Consider the following 15,143-nt stretch of genomic DNA (forward strand, 5'->3'; position numbering starts at 1 on the left):
GGCATGTTTTTGTTATTTATATTATACTACCAGGACATTTTTTGATTTAAAGCTTTCGTGACTGCAGGGATTCATCTTCTTGGTTCTTTCGGTAAAGTCACGTAAAAGGGAAATAATAAAATAATAAAAATAAAACATAACAAAATACAATTCTCACGACGTTTCGGCCACAACGCAAGCAGCCGTCCTCAGGTGAAGAGCAGGTCTGTCGAGAAGACAGAGTCTGAATTATTGTATTATATTTCGATTTAAAGCTTTCGTGGCTGCAGGGATTCATCTTCTTGGTTTTTTCGTTATTTTATTATGTTTTATTTTTATTATTTTATTATTTCCCTTCTACCAGGACATGTTTTTGTTTGCATGTTTCACCACGATGGGCGTGTGTGGTTAATGCGGCAGCAGACGAGATTCCTTGCCCCCAAAAAAAAGATTTCTGTTTGCTGTTTTAACATCTTAACACGAACTGTTTTATTGCCATAAAGGTTAAAACCGACGCTCAGACAATGTTGTTGCCGATGATGTCTCAATGTTGATGCGGCCTATCTACCACTACTGCTACCAATAAGGTCCACATCTCCTCTTGCGTTGGTCTTCAGCATCGTACAATGGTTGCCAAATGTTCATGTGCGGTACCCTCGGAGGCCCGAATCAGTGAAGTGTCGGGAAAGGAGTCTTTGTCATCTCCCACGGAAACTCTCCCAGCGTCTCCCTGCAGTCTCCCACCATCTTCCAGCATCTCAACGCGTCTCCCAGCGTCTCCCAGCGTCTCCCCCAAGTCTCCCAGCGTTTCCCCGCGTCTCCTAGAATCTCCCACCATCTTCCAGCATCTCCCGGCGCCTTTCAAAATCTCCTCGGAGTGTCCCAGCGTCTCCCGGCGTCTCCCCCGCGTCTCCCAGCGTCTCCCCCGAGTCTCTCAGAATCTCCCAGCGTCTCCCAGCGTCTCCTCGGAGTGTCCCAGCGTCTCCCACCATCTTCCAAAATCTCCTGGCTCCTTTCAGAATCTCAACGGAGTGTCCCAGCGTCTCCCGGCATCTTCCAGCATCTCCCGGCATCTGCCAACATCTCAACGGAGTGTCCCAACGTCTCCCGGCATCTTCCAGCATCTCAACGGAGTGTCCCAACGTCTCCCACCATCTTCCAGCATCTCAACGGAGTGTCCCAACGTCTCCCGGCATTTTCCAGCATCTCAACGAAGTGTCCCAGCGTCTCGCACCATCTTCCAGAATCTCCCGGCATCTGCCAGCATCTCAACGGAGTGTCCCAGCGTCTCCCATCATCTTCCAGCATCTCAACGGAGTGTCCCAGCGTCTCCCACCATCTTCCAGCATCACAACGGAGTGTCCCAACGTCTCCCATCATCTTCCAGCATCTCAACGGAGTGTCCCAGCGTCTCCCACCATCTTCCAGCATCTCAACAGAGTGTCCCAACGTCTCCCACCATCTTCCAGCATCACAACGGAGTGTCCCAGCGTCTCCCATCATCTTCCAGCATCTCAACGGAGTGTCCCAGCGTCTCCCACCATCTTCCAGCATCTCAACGGAGTGTCCCAACGTCTCCCACCATCTTCCAGCATCTCAACAGAGTGTCCCAGCGTCTCCCATCATCTTCCAGCATCTCAACGGAGTGTCCCAACGTCTCCCACCATCTTCCAGCATCACAACGGAGTGTCCCAGCGTCTCCCATCATCTTCCAGCGTCTCAACGGAGTGTCCCAGCGTCTCCCACCATCTTCCAGCATCTCAACAGAGTGTCCCAGCGTCTCCCATCATCTTCCAGCATCTCAACGGAGTGTCCCAACGTCTCCCACCATCTTCCAGCATCTCAACAGAGTGTTGCAACGTCTCCCACCATCTTCCAGCATCTCAACAGAGTGTTCCAACGTCTCCCATCATCTTCCAGCATCTCAACGGAGTGTTCCAACGTCTCCCACCATCTTCCAGCGTCACAACAGAGTGTCCCAGCGTCTCCCATCATCTTCCAGCATCTCAACGGAGTGTCCCAACGTCTCCCACCATCTTCCAGCATCTCAACAGAGTGTTCCAACGTCTCCCATCATCTTCCAGCATCTCAACAGAGTGTCCCAGCGTCTCCCATCATCTTCCAGCATCTCAACAGAGTGTCCCAGTGTCTCCCATCATCTTCCAGCATCTCAACGGAGTGTCCCAACGTCTCCCACCATCTTCCAGCATCTCAACAGAGTGTTCCAACGTCTCCCACCATCTTCCAGCATCTCAACAGAGTGTTCCAACGTCTCCCATCATCTTCCAGCATCACAACGGAGTGTCCCAGCGTCTCCCATCATCTTCCAGCGTCTCAACGGAGTGTCCCAGCGTCTCCCACCATCTTCCAGCATCTCAACAGAGTGTCCCAGCGTCTCCCACCATCTTCCAGCATCTCAACGGAGTGTCCCAGCGTCTCCCATCATCTTCCAGCATCTCAACGGAGTGTCCCAACGTCTCCCATCATCTTCCAGCATCTCAACTGAGTGTCCCAACGTCTCCCACCATCTACCAGCATCTCAACGGAGTGTCCCAACGTCTCCCACCATCTTCCAGCATCTCAACGGAGTGTCCCAGCGTCTCCCACCATCTTCCAGCATCTCAACGGAGTGTCCCAACGTCTCCCACCATCTTCCAGCATCTCAATGGAGTGTCCAAACGTCTCCCGGCATCTTCCAGCATCTCAACGGAGTGTCCCAGCATCCCCCACCATCTTCCAGCATCTCAACGGAGTGTCCAAACGTCTCCCACCATCTTTCAGCATCTCAACGGAGTGTCCCAGCGTCTCCCACCATCTTCCAACATCTCAACGGAGTGTCCCAACGTCTCCCACCATCTTCCAGCATCTCAACGGAGTGTCCCAACGTCTCCCGGCATCTTCCAGCGTCTCCCGGCATCTTCCAGCGTCTCAACGGAGTGTCCCAATGTCTCCCACCATCTTCCAGCGACTCAACAGAGTGTCCCAACGTCTCCCACCATCTTTCAGCATCTCAACAGAGTGTCCCAACGTCTCCCATCATCTTCCAGCATCTCGACGGAGTGTCCCAACGTCTCCCACCATCTTCCAGCATCTCAACGGAGTGTCCCAGCGTCTCCCACCATCTTCCAGCATCACAACGGAGTGTCCCAGCGTCTCCCACCATCTTCCAGCATCTCAACGGAGTGTCCCAGCGTCTCCCACCATCTTCCAGCATCTCAACGGAGTGTCCCAGCGTCTCCCACCATCTTCCAGCATCTCAACGGAGTGTCCCAGCGTCTCCCACCATCTTCCAGCATCACAACGGAGTGTCCCAACGTCTCCCATCATCTTCCAGCATCTCAACGGAGTGTCCCAGCATCTCCCACCATCTTCCAGCATCTCAACGGAGTGTCCCAGCGTCTCCCACCATCTTCCAGCATCTCAACGGAGTGTCCCAGCGTCTCCCACCATCTTCCAGCATCTCAACGGAGTGTCCCAATGTCTCCCGGCATCTTCCAGCGTGTCAACGGAGTGTCCCAGCGTCTCCCACCATCTTCCAGCATCTCAACGGAGTGTCCCAATGTCTCCCGGCATCTTCCAGCGTGTCAACGGAGTGTCCCAGCGTCTCCCACCATCTTCCAGCATCTCAACGGAGTGTCCCAATGTCTCCCACCATCTTCCAGCGACTCAACAGAGTGTCCCAACGTCTCCCACCATCTTTCAGCATCTCAACGGAGTGTCCCAGCGTCTCCCATCATCTTCCAGCATCTCGACGGAGTGTCCCAGCGTCTCCCATCATCTTCCAGCATCTCGACGGAGTGTCCCAGCGTCTCCCACCATCTTTCAGCATCTCAACGGAGTGTCCCACCATCTTCCAGCGTCTCCTCGGAGTGTCCCAGCGTCTCCCGGCATCTGCCAGCATCTCCCCTCGCGTCTCCCCAACCACCACAACCACCACCACAACCACCACCACCACCGTAGTCGACATCATCATCACCACCATCATCATCATCTCCCGGTGGGGCGGGGGGCAGGGGGGTGTGGGCAGGGGGGGGGGGGCAGCACCTCCCGTTGCCTTCCAGCATCTCAACGGAGTGTCCCACCATCCCCCACCATCTCCCAGTATCTCCCGGTGCCTTTCAGCATCTCAACAGAGTGTCCCAGCGTCTCCCACCATCTTCCAGCGTCTCCCACCATCTTCCAGCATCTCCCGTTGCCTTTCAGAATCTCAACGGAGTGTCCCAACGTCTCCCACCATCTTCCAGCGTCTCAACGGAGTGACCCACCATCCCCCACCATCTCTCAGTATCTCCCCGCTCCTTTCAGCATCTCAACGGAGTGTCCCAACGTCTCCCACCATCTTCCAGCGTCTCAACGGAGTGTCCCACCATCCCCCACCATCTCCCAGTATCTCCCCGCTCCTTTCAGCATCTCAACGGAGTGTCCCAGCGTCTCCCACCATCTTCCAGCGTCTCCCACCATCTTCCAGCATCTCCCGTTGCCTTTCAGAATCTCAACGGAGTGTCCCAACGTCTCCCACCATCTTCCAGCGTCTCAACGGAGTGACCCACCATCCCCCACCATCTCTCAGTATCTCCCCGCTCCTTTCAGCATCTCAACGGAGTGTCCCAACGTCTCCCACCATCTTCCAGCGTCTCAACGGAGTGTCCCACCATCCCCCACCATCTCCCAGTATCTCCCCGCTCCTTTCAGCATCTCAACGGAGTGTCCCAGCGTCTCCCACCATCTTCCAGCACCTCCCACCATCTTCCAGCGTCTCCCCAACCACTACCACCACCACTACCGTCTTCTCTATTTGAGTTGTGGCCGGCACCACCACCACCACCACCACCATCATCATCATCTCCCGGTGGGGCTGGGGGTGTGGGTGGGGAGGGGAGGGGCAGCGTCTCCCACCGCCGCGTCTCTCAGCGAGGAGGCCCGGGGGGCAGCAGCTGCACGTGGGTGAAGGGGAAGAAGCCGCGTCTCCCGGCCACCTCGCCCTCCCATTGGCCGCTGACGTCCACCCTCACCACCTTGACCACCTCGCCCACCTGGAGGTGGACACAAACAATGAGTGACTCAGAGGGGGGGTGGTAGGTGGACTCAACCACGTGTCTACATTAACACCGAGGTCACAAAATTTCGATTTCGAGCTGTTGGTGACTGCTACGGATTCATTTTCTTGGTTCTTTCGGTGAAGTCATCACAGAGGAAGGCAATTAACAAGTTGGTGCCAGGGTCTCCGTCCCAGTCGCTGGGTCTCTCCCAGAGGTCGCAACCGGGTACCCGATACCCGTACCCTATCCGATACCCGTACCCTACCCATACCCGCACCCTACCCCATACCCGTACCCTACCCCATACCCGGCTACCCGATACCCGCACCCTACCCCATACCCGTACCCTACCCCATACCCGTACCCTACCCCATACCCGTACCCTACCCATACCCGCACCCTACCCGATACCCGCACCCTACCCGATACCCGTACCCTACCCCATACCCGTACCCTACCCCATACCCGTACCCTACCCGATACCCGCACCCTACCCGATACCGGTACCCTACCCGATACCCGCACCCTACCCGATACCCGTACCCTACCCGATACCCGCACCCTACCCGATACCCGCACCCTACCCAATACCCGTACCCTACCCCATACCCGTACCCTACCCGATACCCGCACCCTACCCCATACCCGTACCCTACCCGATACCCGCACCCTACCCGATACCGGTACCCTACCCGATACCCGCACCCTACCCGATACCCGTACCCTACCCGATACCCGCACCCTACCCGATACCCGCACCCTACCCGATACCCGTACCCTACCCCATACCCGGCTACCCGTACCCGGCTGGGTACGGGTACCCGTTTGCGACCCTGGTGCGGCCGGGTAGGGTAAGGAATCAAAACCCGTTTGCGACCTCTGGTTGGTGGGTGAGTAAGTGGGTGCGTGGGTGAGTGAGTGGGTGAGTGAGTGAGTTCGTGAGTGGGTGAGTGGGTGAGTGAGTGAGTGAGTGAGTGAGTTCGTGGGTGGGTGAGTGAGTGAGCGGGTGAGTGAGTGAGTTTGTGAGTGGGTGAGTGAGTGAGCGGGTGAGTGAGTGAGTGGGTGAGTGAGTGAGTGAGTGAGTGAGTTCGTGAGTGGGTGAGTGAGTGGGTGAGTGGGTGAGTGAGTGAGTTCGTGAGTGGGTGAGTGGGTGAGTGAGTGAGTGAGTGAGTTCGTGGGTGGGTGAGTGAGTGAGCGGGTGAGTGAGTGAGTTTGTGAGTGGGTGAGTGAGTGAGCGGGTGAGTGAGTGAGTGGGTGAGTGAGTGAGTGAGTGAGTTCGTGAGTGGGTGAGTGAGTGGGTGAGTGGGTGAGTGAGTGAGTTCGTGAGTGGGTGAGTGGGTGAGTGAGTGAGTGAGTGAGTTCGTGGGTGGGTGAGTGAGTGAGCGGGTGAGTGAGTGAGTTTGTGAGTGGGTGAGTGAGTGAGCGGGTGAGTGAGTGAGTGGGTGAGTGAGTGAGTGAGTGAGTTCGTGAGTGGGTGAGTGAGTGGGTGAGTGGGTGAGTGAGTGGGTGAGTGAGTGAGTGAGTGGGTGAGTGGGTGAGTGAGTGGGTGAGTGGGTGAGTGAGTGAGCGGGTGAGTGAGTGAGTGGGTGAGTGGGTGAGTGAGTGAGTGAGTGGGTGAGTGGGTGAGTGAGTGGGTGAGTGAGTGAGTGAGTGAGTGAGTGGGTGAGTGGGTGAGTGAGTGAGCGGGTGAGTGAGTGAGTGGGTGAGTGGGTGAGTGAGTGAGTGAGTGGGTGAGTGGGTGAGTGAGTGGGTGAGTGAGTGAGTGAGTGGGTGAGTGGGTGAGTGGGTGAGTGAGTGAGTGAGTGGGTGAGTGGGTGAGTGAGTGAGCGGGTGAGTGAGTGAGTGGGTGAGTGGGTGAGTGAGTGAGTGAGTGGGTGAGTGGGTGAGTGAGTGGGTGAGTGGGTGAGTGAGTGGGTGAGTGAGTGAGTGAGTGGGTGAGTGGGTGAGTGAGTGAGTGAGTGGGTGAGTGGGTGAGTGAGTGAGCGGGTGAGTGAGTGAGCGGGTGAGTGAGTGAGTGGGTGAGTGGGTGAGTGAGTGAGTGAGTGGGTGAGTGGGTGAGTGAGTGGGTGAGTGGGTGAGTGAGTGGGTGAGTGAGTGAGTGGGTGAGTGGGTGAGTGAGTGAGTGAGTGGGTGAGTGGGTGAGTGGGTGAGTGGGTGAGTGAGTGAGCGGGTGAGTGAGTGAGTGGGTGAGTGGGTGAGTGAGTGAGTGAGTGGGTGAGTGGGTGAGTGAGTGGGTGAGTGGGTGAGTGAGCGGGTGAGTGAGTGAGTGGGTGAGTGGGTGAGTGAGTGAGTGAGTGGGTGAGTGGGTGAGTGAGTGGGTGAGTGGGTGAGTGAGTGGGTGAGTGAGTGAGTGAGTGGGTGAGTGGGTGAGTGAGTGAGTGAGTGGGTGAGTGGGTGAGTGAGTGAGCGGGTGAGTGAGTGAGTGGGTGAGTGGGTGAGTGAGTGGGTGAGTGAGTGAGTGAGTGGGTGAGTGAGTGGGAGAGTTTGCGACCCTGGTGCGGCCGGGTACGGGCACGGGGGGTAAGGAATCAAAGCCCGTTAGCGGCCTCTGCTCTCTCCGCTCGCCTCGGCTCAATCGCCGGGAGCGGCTTCACCTTGAGCCTGAGGGCGCTCGTGTCGTAGGGAGTCGGAGTGCGATCCTGCACCACCCTCGCGTAGACCGGCACCCTCACCCCCAGCAGGCCTCCACCGTGGCTGCCGCTGTGGCCTCCGCTGACGCCGCCGGCTGCACCGGCTGCACCGGCTGTGGGAGACAGCGGTGGTGGTGTCGGTGGTGGTGGTGGTGTCGGTGGTGTAGGTGGTGTCGGTGGTGGTGGTGGTGTCGGTGGTGTAGGTGGTGTAGGTGGTGTAGGTGGTGTAGGTGTCGTTGGCTGTGAAACGGGGTGTCCGGGAAGGTTCGCGGCGATAACCGCTGCAGCGTCACTCTGTATAGCTCCAACAACAACAACACCAACACCACCACCAACACCACCACCAACACCACCACCAACACCAACACCACCACCACTAACAACACCACCACCAACACCACCACCAACACCACCACCAACACCAACACCACTACCAACACCACCACCAACACCACCACCAACACCACCACCAACACCACCACCAACACCAACACCACCACCACCACCACCAACACCACCACCATCATCACCACCACTGCCTCCGACTCCACCACCTCTTCCGCCACCTCCACCAGCACGCTGCCAGGTTGGCAGTGTAGCGCGCTAACCGCTGCACCGGCACTCCGCATAGCTCCAACACCACCACCAACACCACCACAATCTCCAGCACCTCCTTCAACAACACCACCACCACCTCCTCCAGCACCATCTCCACCACCACCACCACCTCCTCTACCGCCTCCACTACCGCCGCCACCACCTCCACCCCCACCACCTTTACCATCTCCTCCATCTCCTCCACCATCACCACCACCTCTGCCACCACCACCTCCACCACCTCACCACCCAACCTCCCTACCCTCCACACCTCCACCACCTCCACCACCTCCACCACCTTCGCCACCACCACCACCACCACCTCCACCACCACCTCCACCACCACCACCACCTCCACCACCACCTCCACCACCTCCACCACCTCCACCACCTCCACCACCCACCCACCCTCCCCTCCACATCTCACCACCCACCCACCCTCCCAACCTCCACTCTACACCTCCACCACCTCCACCACCACCACCTCCACCACCTCCACAACCACCACCACCACCCACCCTCCCTACCCTCCACACCTCCACCACCACCTCCACCACCTCCACCACCCTCCACACCTCACCACCCACCCACCCTCCACACCACCCACCCTCCCCTCCACACCTCACCACCCACCCACCCTCCCTCCCCTCCACACCTCCACCACCTCCACCACCACCACCACCACCACCTCCACCACCTCCACAACCACCTCCCACCCTCCCTCCCCTCCACACCTCCACCACCACCACCACCACCACCCACCCTCCCTCCCCTCCACACCTCCACTACCACCACCCACCCTCCCTCCCCTCCACACCTCCACCGCCACCTCCACCACCTCTCCCCTCCACACCTCCACCGCCACCTCCACCACCTCCGCGCCTCCATCTCGCTCCCTCCTCCTCCTCGCCCCGCGGCCGGACCGCCTCGCCCGCGGCCCCTTGAGGCGGCGGCGGCGGCAGCGGCAGCAGCTCCACGTAGTTCATGGGGATCTGTCCGACTCGACCGCGCTCGTTAGCGGCGGTCCACCACTGGCCCTGGGCGGGCCCGGCGGCCACCACGGTGAGCGTCTCGCCGCGCCGGAACGCCAGGTCCTCCGTGTCCTTCCCGTCAAAGTCGTAGAGGGCCCGCACCAGACACCCGGGACCGGCCCCAGCGGCCAAGGCTGCCGCTGAACTGGCCGCGACGACACCGCCGCCACCGCCACCGCCGCTGCCACCGCCGGAGTTACATCTCGATCGGCGCGGCAGCGTTGCCTGCTTGCGGGAGACGCTGGCAAGTCCGTCGATGGACTCCAGGTTGCCACCACCAACGCCACCACCGCCACCACCGACGCCACCACCAACGCCGGCAACAACGCCACCACCAACGCCACCACCAACGCCACCACCGATACCGCCGCCAGGCCAGGCACCGTTGTCCCGGCCGCCGTCGTTGAGACCCCTCGGCGGGCCGTAAGCCTGTCGCTCGCCTGGAATGGTGGCGGTGGAGGAGGAGGAGGCAAGGTCGTTGTTGTGGTCGTGGTGCTGCTGCTGGTGCTGCTGGTGGTTGTTGTTGTTGACGGCGGTGGTGGTGGTGGCGGTGGTGGTGCTGCGATGGGGTCGCGCTTTGTTGTGGCGCCGTAGGGTGCCGGAGCCTGCCGTAGGCCGGGGCGAGGCGGCGTGGGGGGAGAGAAGTGAGTGAAGTTGACACCGAGTGGTGATTCTCACCGTGTCGCGATTCATAATAAAACTGCGTTAAAACGAAGTCTCTATTTTCATTATTAATTTTAGCGCGGGGTTTCAGGCCCACTCTGAGTTGCACTTTAATAGAAGCGAGCTTGGCCCAGAGGTCGCAAACGGGTTTTGATTCCTTACCCGTACCTGGCCGCACCAGGGTCGCAAACGGGTACCCGTACCCGTACCCGGCCGTACCCGTACCCTACCCGTACCTGGGTATCGGGTACCCGATTGCGACCTCTGGGATGAAGCCATGTTGCAGGCGCGGGTGGGTTGATTCTAGGAACTTGAATCGTGAGAAGAGACAAGACGTTGGGAAATGAGTGACAAACGGTGACTCACCAGTGACTCACGGTCTACCCGGCTACCCGTACCCGGCCGCACCGGGGTCGCAAACGGGTACCCGTACCCGGGTACGGGTAGCCGGGTATCGGGTAGGGTACGGGTATCGGGTACCCAGTTGCGACCTTTGAGCTGGCCTATCGCAAATCCAAGCAGCTCAATCAAGGGGCTGAAATCATCGTCGTGATCATCACCTCCTGTCACAGGTGCCAGCAAAAGTGGAGCCGTCACCACCGTCACCACCGTCACCACCGTCACCACCGTCACCAACGTCACCACCATCACCACCACCGTCACCACCATCACCACCGTCACCACCGTCACCACCGTCACCAATGTCACCAACGTCACCACCATCACCACCATCACCACCACCGTCACCACCGTCACCACCATCACCACCGTCACCACCATCACCACCGTCACCACCGTCACCACCGTCACCAATGTCACCAACGTCACCACCATCACCACCACCACCACCACCACCGTCACCACCATCACCGTCACCATCTTCACCACCGTCACCAACGTCACAACCATCACCACCGTCACCACTGTCACCACCGTCACCAACGTCACCACCGTCACCACCGTCACCACCGTCACCAACGTCACCACCGTCACCACCGTCACCATCGTCACCACCGTCACCGTCACCACCGTCACCATCACCACCGTCACCACCGTCACCACCGTCACCATCGTCACCATCGTCACCAACGTCACCAACGTCACCAACGTCACCAACGTCACCAACGTTACCACCGTCACCACCGTCACCACCGTCACCAACGTCACCAATGTCACCATCGCCACCACCATCACCACCGTCACAACCATCACCACCGTCACCAACATCACCACCGTCACCACCGTCACCACCACCACCACCGTCACCACCGTCACCACCACCACCACCGTCACCACCACCACCACCACCGTCACCACCACCACCACCGTCACCACCATCATCACCACCACCACCACCACCACCGTCACCACCGTCACCACCGTCACCACCGTCACCACCGTCACCACCGTCACCACCATCACCGTCACCACCACCATCACCGTCACCACCACCACCACCACCGTCACCACCATCACCAACGTCACCAACGTCACCACCGTCACCACCGTCACCACCATCACTAACGTCACCACCATCACCACCGCCACCACCGTCACCACCGTCACCACCGTCACCACCATCACCAACGTCACCACCATCACCACCACCACCACCGTCACCACCACCACCACCGTCACCACCACCGTCACCACCGTCACCACCGTCACCACCACCGTCACCACCACCGTCACCACCATCATCACCATCATCAACGTCACCACCGTCACCACCGTCACCACCATCACCACCATCACCACCATGACCACCGTCACCACCACCACCACCACCACCCACCGGAGCACTCCGACCGCGCCCGCCTCTCTGCCACTTCCTGCACGTTGCTCCCCCCCCCAGCCCCTCCTCCTCCTCCTCCCGCACCGGCACCACCACCCGCACCGGCACCCGGCACAAGCAGCGTGGTGGTGTCCAGCCGGTGACGCCGGTAATGCTCCACCAGCTCGTCCAGGCTGCCGAAACGCCGGTCGCCCATCCGGAGCTCGCCGCCGGCTCGGTTGATGATGTAGTGCGAGATCCGCGCCGTGCGGTGATGCTGCTGCTGGTGGTAGCCGGTGACTGGTCCCGGCTGCACCGGTGACGCTTCGGCGACACTCAGCGCCAGCTCGCCGGGGCAGGAGCGGCTGTCGCGCACCAGGAACGCGCCGGGGACCGCCGGTGCCAACAACGCCTCGGCTTCGGCACGCGACAGCGGGCCCACGTACCACGACATGGTGGTGGTGGTGGTGGTGGTGGTGGTGATGGTGGTGGTGGTGGTGGTGACGGTGGTGGTGGTGGTGGCGGTGGTGGTGGTGGTGGGGGTGGTGGTGGTGGAGGTGGTGGTGGTGGAGGTGGTGGTGGTGACGGTGGTGGTGGTGGTGGCGGTGGTGGTGGTGGGGGTGGTGGTGGTGGTGGTGGGGGTGGTGGTGGTGGAGGTGGTGATGGTGGTGGTGGTGGGGGTGGTGGTGACGGTGGTGGCGGTGGTGGCGGTGGTGGAGGTGGTGAAGGTGGTGGCGGTGGTGGCGGTGGTGGTGGTGACGGTGGTGGGGGTGGTGGTGACGGTGGTGGCGGTGGTGGCGGTGGTGGTGGTGACGGTGGTGGTGGTGGTGGGGGTGGTGGTGGCGGTGGTGGTGGCGGTGATGGTGGTGGTGGTGAAGGTGGTGGTGACGGTGGTGACGGTGGTGACGGTGGTGGTGGTGGTGGTGACAGTGGTGGTGGTAGCGGTGGTGGTGGTTGCGGTGGTGGTGGTGTTGGTGACGGTGGTGGCGGTGGTGGTGGTGGTGGCGGCGGTGGTGGTGGTAATGAAGGTGGTGGTGGTGGTGATGGTGGTGGTGAAGGTGGTGACTGTGGTGACGGTGGTGACGGTGGTGACGGTGCTGACGGTGGTGGCGGTGGTGGTGACGGTGGTGACGGTGGTGACCGTGGTGGTGGTGGTGACGGTGGTGACGGTGGTGGTGGCGGTGGCGGTGGTGACGGTGGTGGTGGCGGTGTTGGTGGTGACGGTGGTGGTAGTGGTGACGGTGGTGACGGTGGTGACGGTGGCGGTGTTGGTGACGGTGGTGACGGTGGTGGTGGCGGTGGCGACGGTGGTGGTGACGGTGGTGATGGTGGGCAGATACCCCCAGCTAACAGATACCAGCTGTTAGCTTCCAGCGACAAGCAGCTACCACCACCTACCACCTACCACCCGCCTACCTACCTACCTGGTGTAGTAGTCCAAACCCCATCCACGCGTGAGCCACCAACTCAAACTAGCACGGACAAAGTAACACAGACAGAGGACGACACAAAGTGGGAATCGCACAGACGGACACGCATAAACAAGCAAAGATCCCCCGTGTAGCCTTAACAGACTGCAGGGGCAAGTGCTGTTAGCGAGCACCTGTTAAGGCCGGAACGGCACACGGGGGGGTGGGTTGCCAGCACCACGCCCGGCCGCCTTTGTCTCCCTCACACATCGCACCAGGGACTCATTTGAGGCTGAGTCGACCTAGGGGAGGCCCAGGGCCGGTTCAGATAATCGTCACTGGTGTTGGCCGTGAGCGGGAATCGAACCCGGGTCGCCGGGTTTGTAGCGCAGCGTAGCGCTAACCGCTACACCACCACTCCCCACTCTCACATAGACAACAACAACAACAACCGCCATTCGCCACTAAGTGGCGGTGACGTCACCACGACGCTTGTGCCAGGCCATGTGCACCCTGAGGCCACGTGAAGTGTCGAACGCCCGCTGACAGGAGGTCACGGGGCAGACCCAGGTGCCACGGGTCGACTGACCGAGATGACCGAGATGACTGGCTGATGCACCACCTGTGCCCCCTACTGTGCCAACTTGCTGTGCTTTAGCCACCCGGCGCTCCGTTCGTTGTTGTGAGCGTCGCTCCTCCGCCCTCCGTTGTTGTTGGAGGGTGACTGCCTCCAACTGCCCAGTAGCGTCCTTCACGAGCCTCCTCCACAGAGGCCGATCTTGACACCGCTGGTACCAGTCATCGGCAAGTCCACTCAGCTCCACGTCCTCCTGTACCACATCACTCCATCTCTTCTCTAGCCCGTGCCGCGCCCGTTTAGCCCCCTCGATCCGGCCGAACAAAAGCTGTTTAGGCATGCGGTGGCTGGGCATGCGGGCTGCATGACCCAGCCAACGCAGCCTTGCCTGCCGGAGGAGCTCACCGATGGGACTTTGCCCAGATCTTTCAAGGACTTGTGAGCTCCTCACACAATCCAGCCTGGTTAAACCCAGGATGGATCGTAGGCAGGCCAGCCTAAATGTTTCTAATTGGCGAAAATGTTGGATTAGGGGGGTCCACGTTTTGCAAGCGTAGAGAATGCAGGGAATTACTGTGGCAGAGAAGACCCGAAGCTTCGTGCGGAGCGACAGACCAGGCAGCTTCCACACAGCAGCATTACGCAACTGATGAAAAGATAATGCCACTCAACTGATTCTGAGTGAGACCTCTGCTGTCAAACCCAAGCAAGTCATGAGCACACTGCCCAGGTATGGGAAACTCTCCACTCTCTCCACAACTGCCCCATCACCAATTGGGAGTTGTGGGGGTGGAGTGTCCGATGGTACAAAATACCCAGTCAGGTGCTTAGTTTTGGTGGGGCTGATGGTAAGGCCCCACCTCTTAGTGGCAAGCTCCAGTCTCAGCAGCAGCGTCTCCAACTCCTCCTCTGAATGAGCAGCTATTACCAGATCATCGGCATACATAACGTGGTTGACCAATAGGGAGCCATCACTTGATCGCACCCGGGCATCGATCAGCCTCCCATTGTATCTGTACCAGATGGAAATTCCTCCAGAACAGCTATGGAAGGCTTCACGAACTACGTGGTCGAAATAGATGTTAAATAATGTGGGAGCCAGAGGACATCCCTGTCGCACCCCAAAGTAAACAGGGAATGGCTCCGACTCCCGGCCACGTAGTTTTACCCGGGCCCGCTCACCGTCATGAAGGTCCTTAATGATTGTTAGCAGAGGGTCAGGGACACCGAAAGCACGAAGAACAACCCAGAGCCCAGGCCTACCGATGGTATCATAGGCCTTGACCAGGTCAATAAAGCAGAGATGTAGGTCTTGTTGGAATTCCCTACACCTCTGCTGTAGCAGACGGACAGAAAATATTGCGTCTGTGCAGGACCGCCCTTTCCTGAAACCGCATTGGGGCTTCGCAAGCCTCTCCTCAGCGTGCCTGGCAAGGCGATGTTG

The 15,143-nt window shown here is 59.6% G+C and overlaps 1 protein-coding gene across 2 annotated transcripts; it reads right to left on the reverse strand.

Moving 5' to 3' along the window:
- Window positions 1–451: 451 nt before the first annotated feature.
- Window positions 452–12,239, reverse strand: LOC144954297 (adapter molecule crk-like). 2 transcript variants are annotated; one of them, XM_078884821.1, is made up of 4 exons: window positions 11,735–12,239; window positions 9,105–9,881; window positions 7,613–7,761; window positions 452–5,012 (listed from the first exon to the last, which is right to left on the reverse strand). In XM_078884821.1, the coding sequence occupies exons 1-4, from the start codon at window positions 12,165–12,167 to the stop codon at window positions 4,887–4,889; spliced, it is 1,485 nt and encodes a 494-aa protein (XP_078740947.1). In that variant the 5' UTR covers window positions 12,168–12,239; the 3' UTR covers window positions 452–4,886. The 2 variants fall into 2 exon arrangements, with proteins under 2 accessions (XP_078740947.1, XP_078740946.1); XM_078884820.1 differs by having other exon boundaries at window positions 9,099–9,881.
- Between the last annotated feature and the right edge of the window lie 2,904 nt (window positions 12,240–15,143).

The sequence above is a fragment of the Lampetra fluviatilis genome, unplaced genomic scaffold (genome assembly GCF_964198595.1).
Source record: "Lampetra fluviatilis unplaced genomic scaffold, kcLamFluv1.1 SCAFFOLD_140, whole genome shotgun sequence".
Taxonomy (NCBI): Eukaryota; Metazoa; Chordata; class Hyperoartia; order Petromyzontiformes; family Petromyzontidae; genus Lampetra; species Lampetra fluviatilis.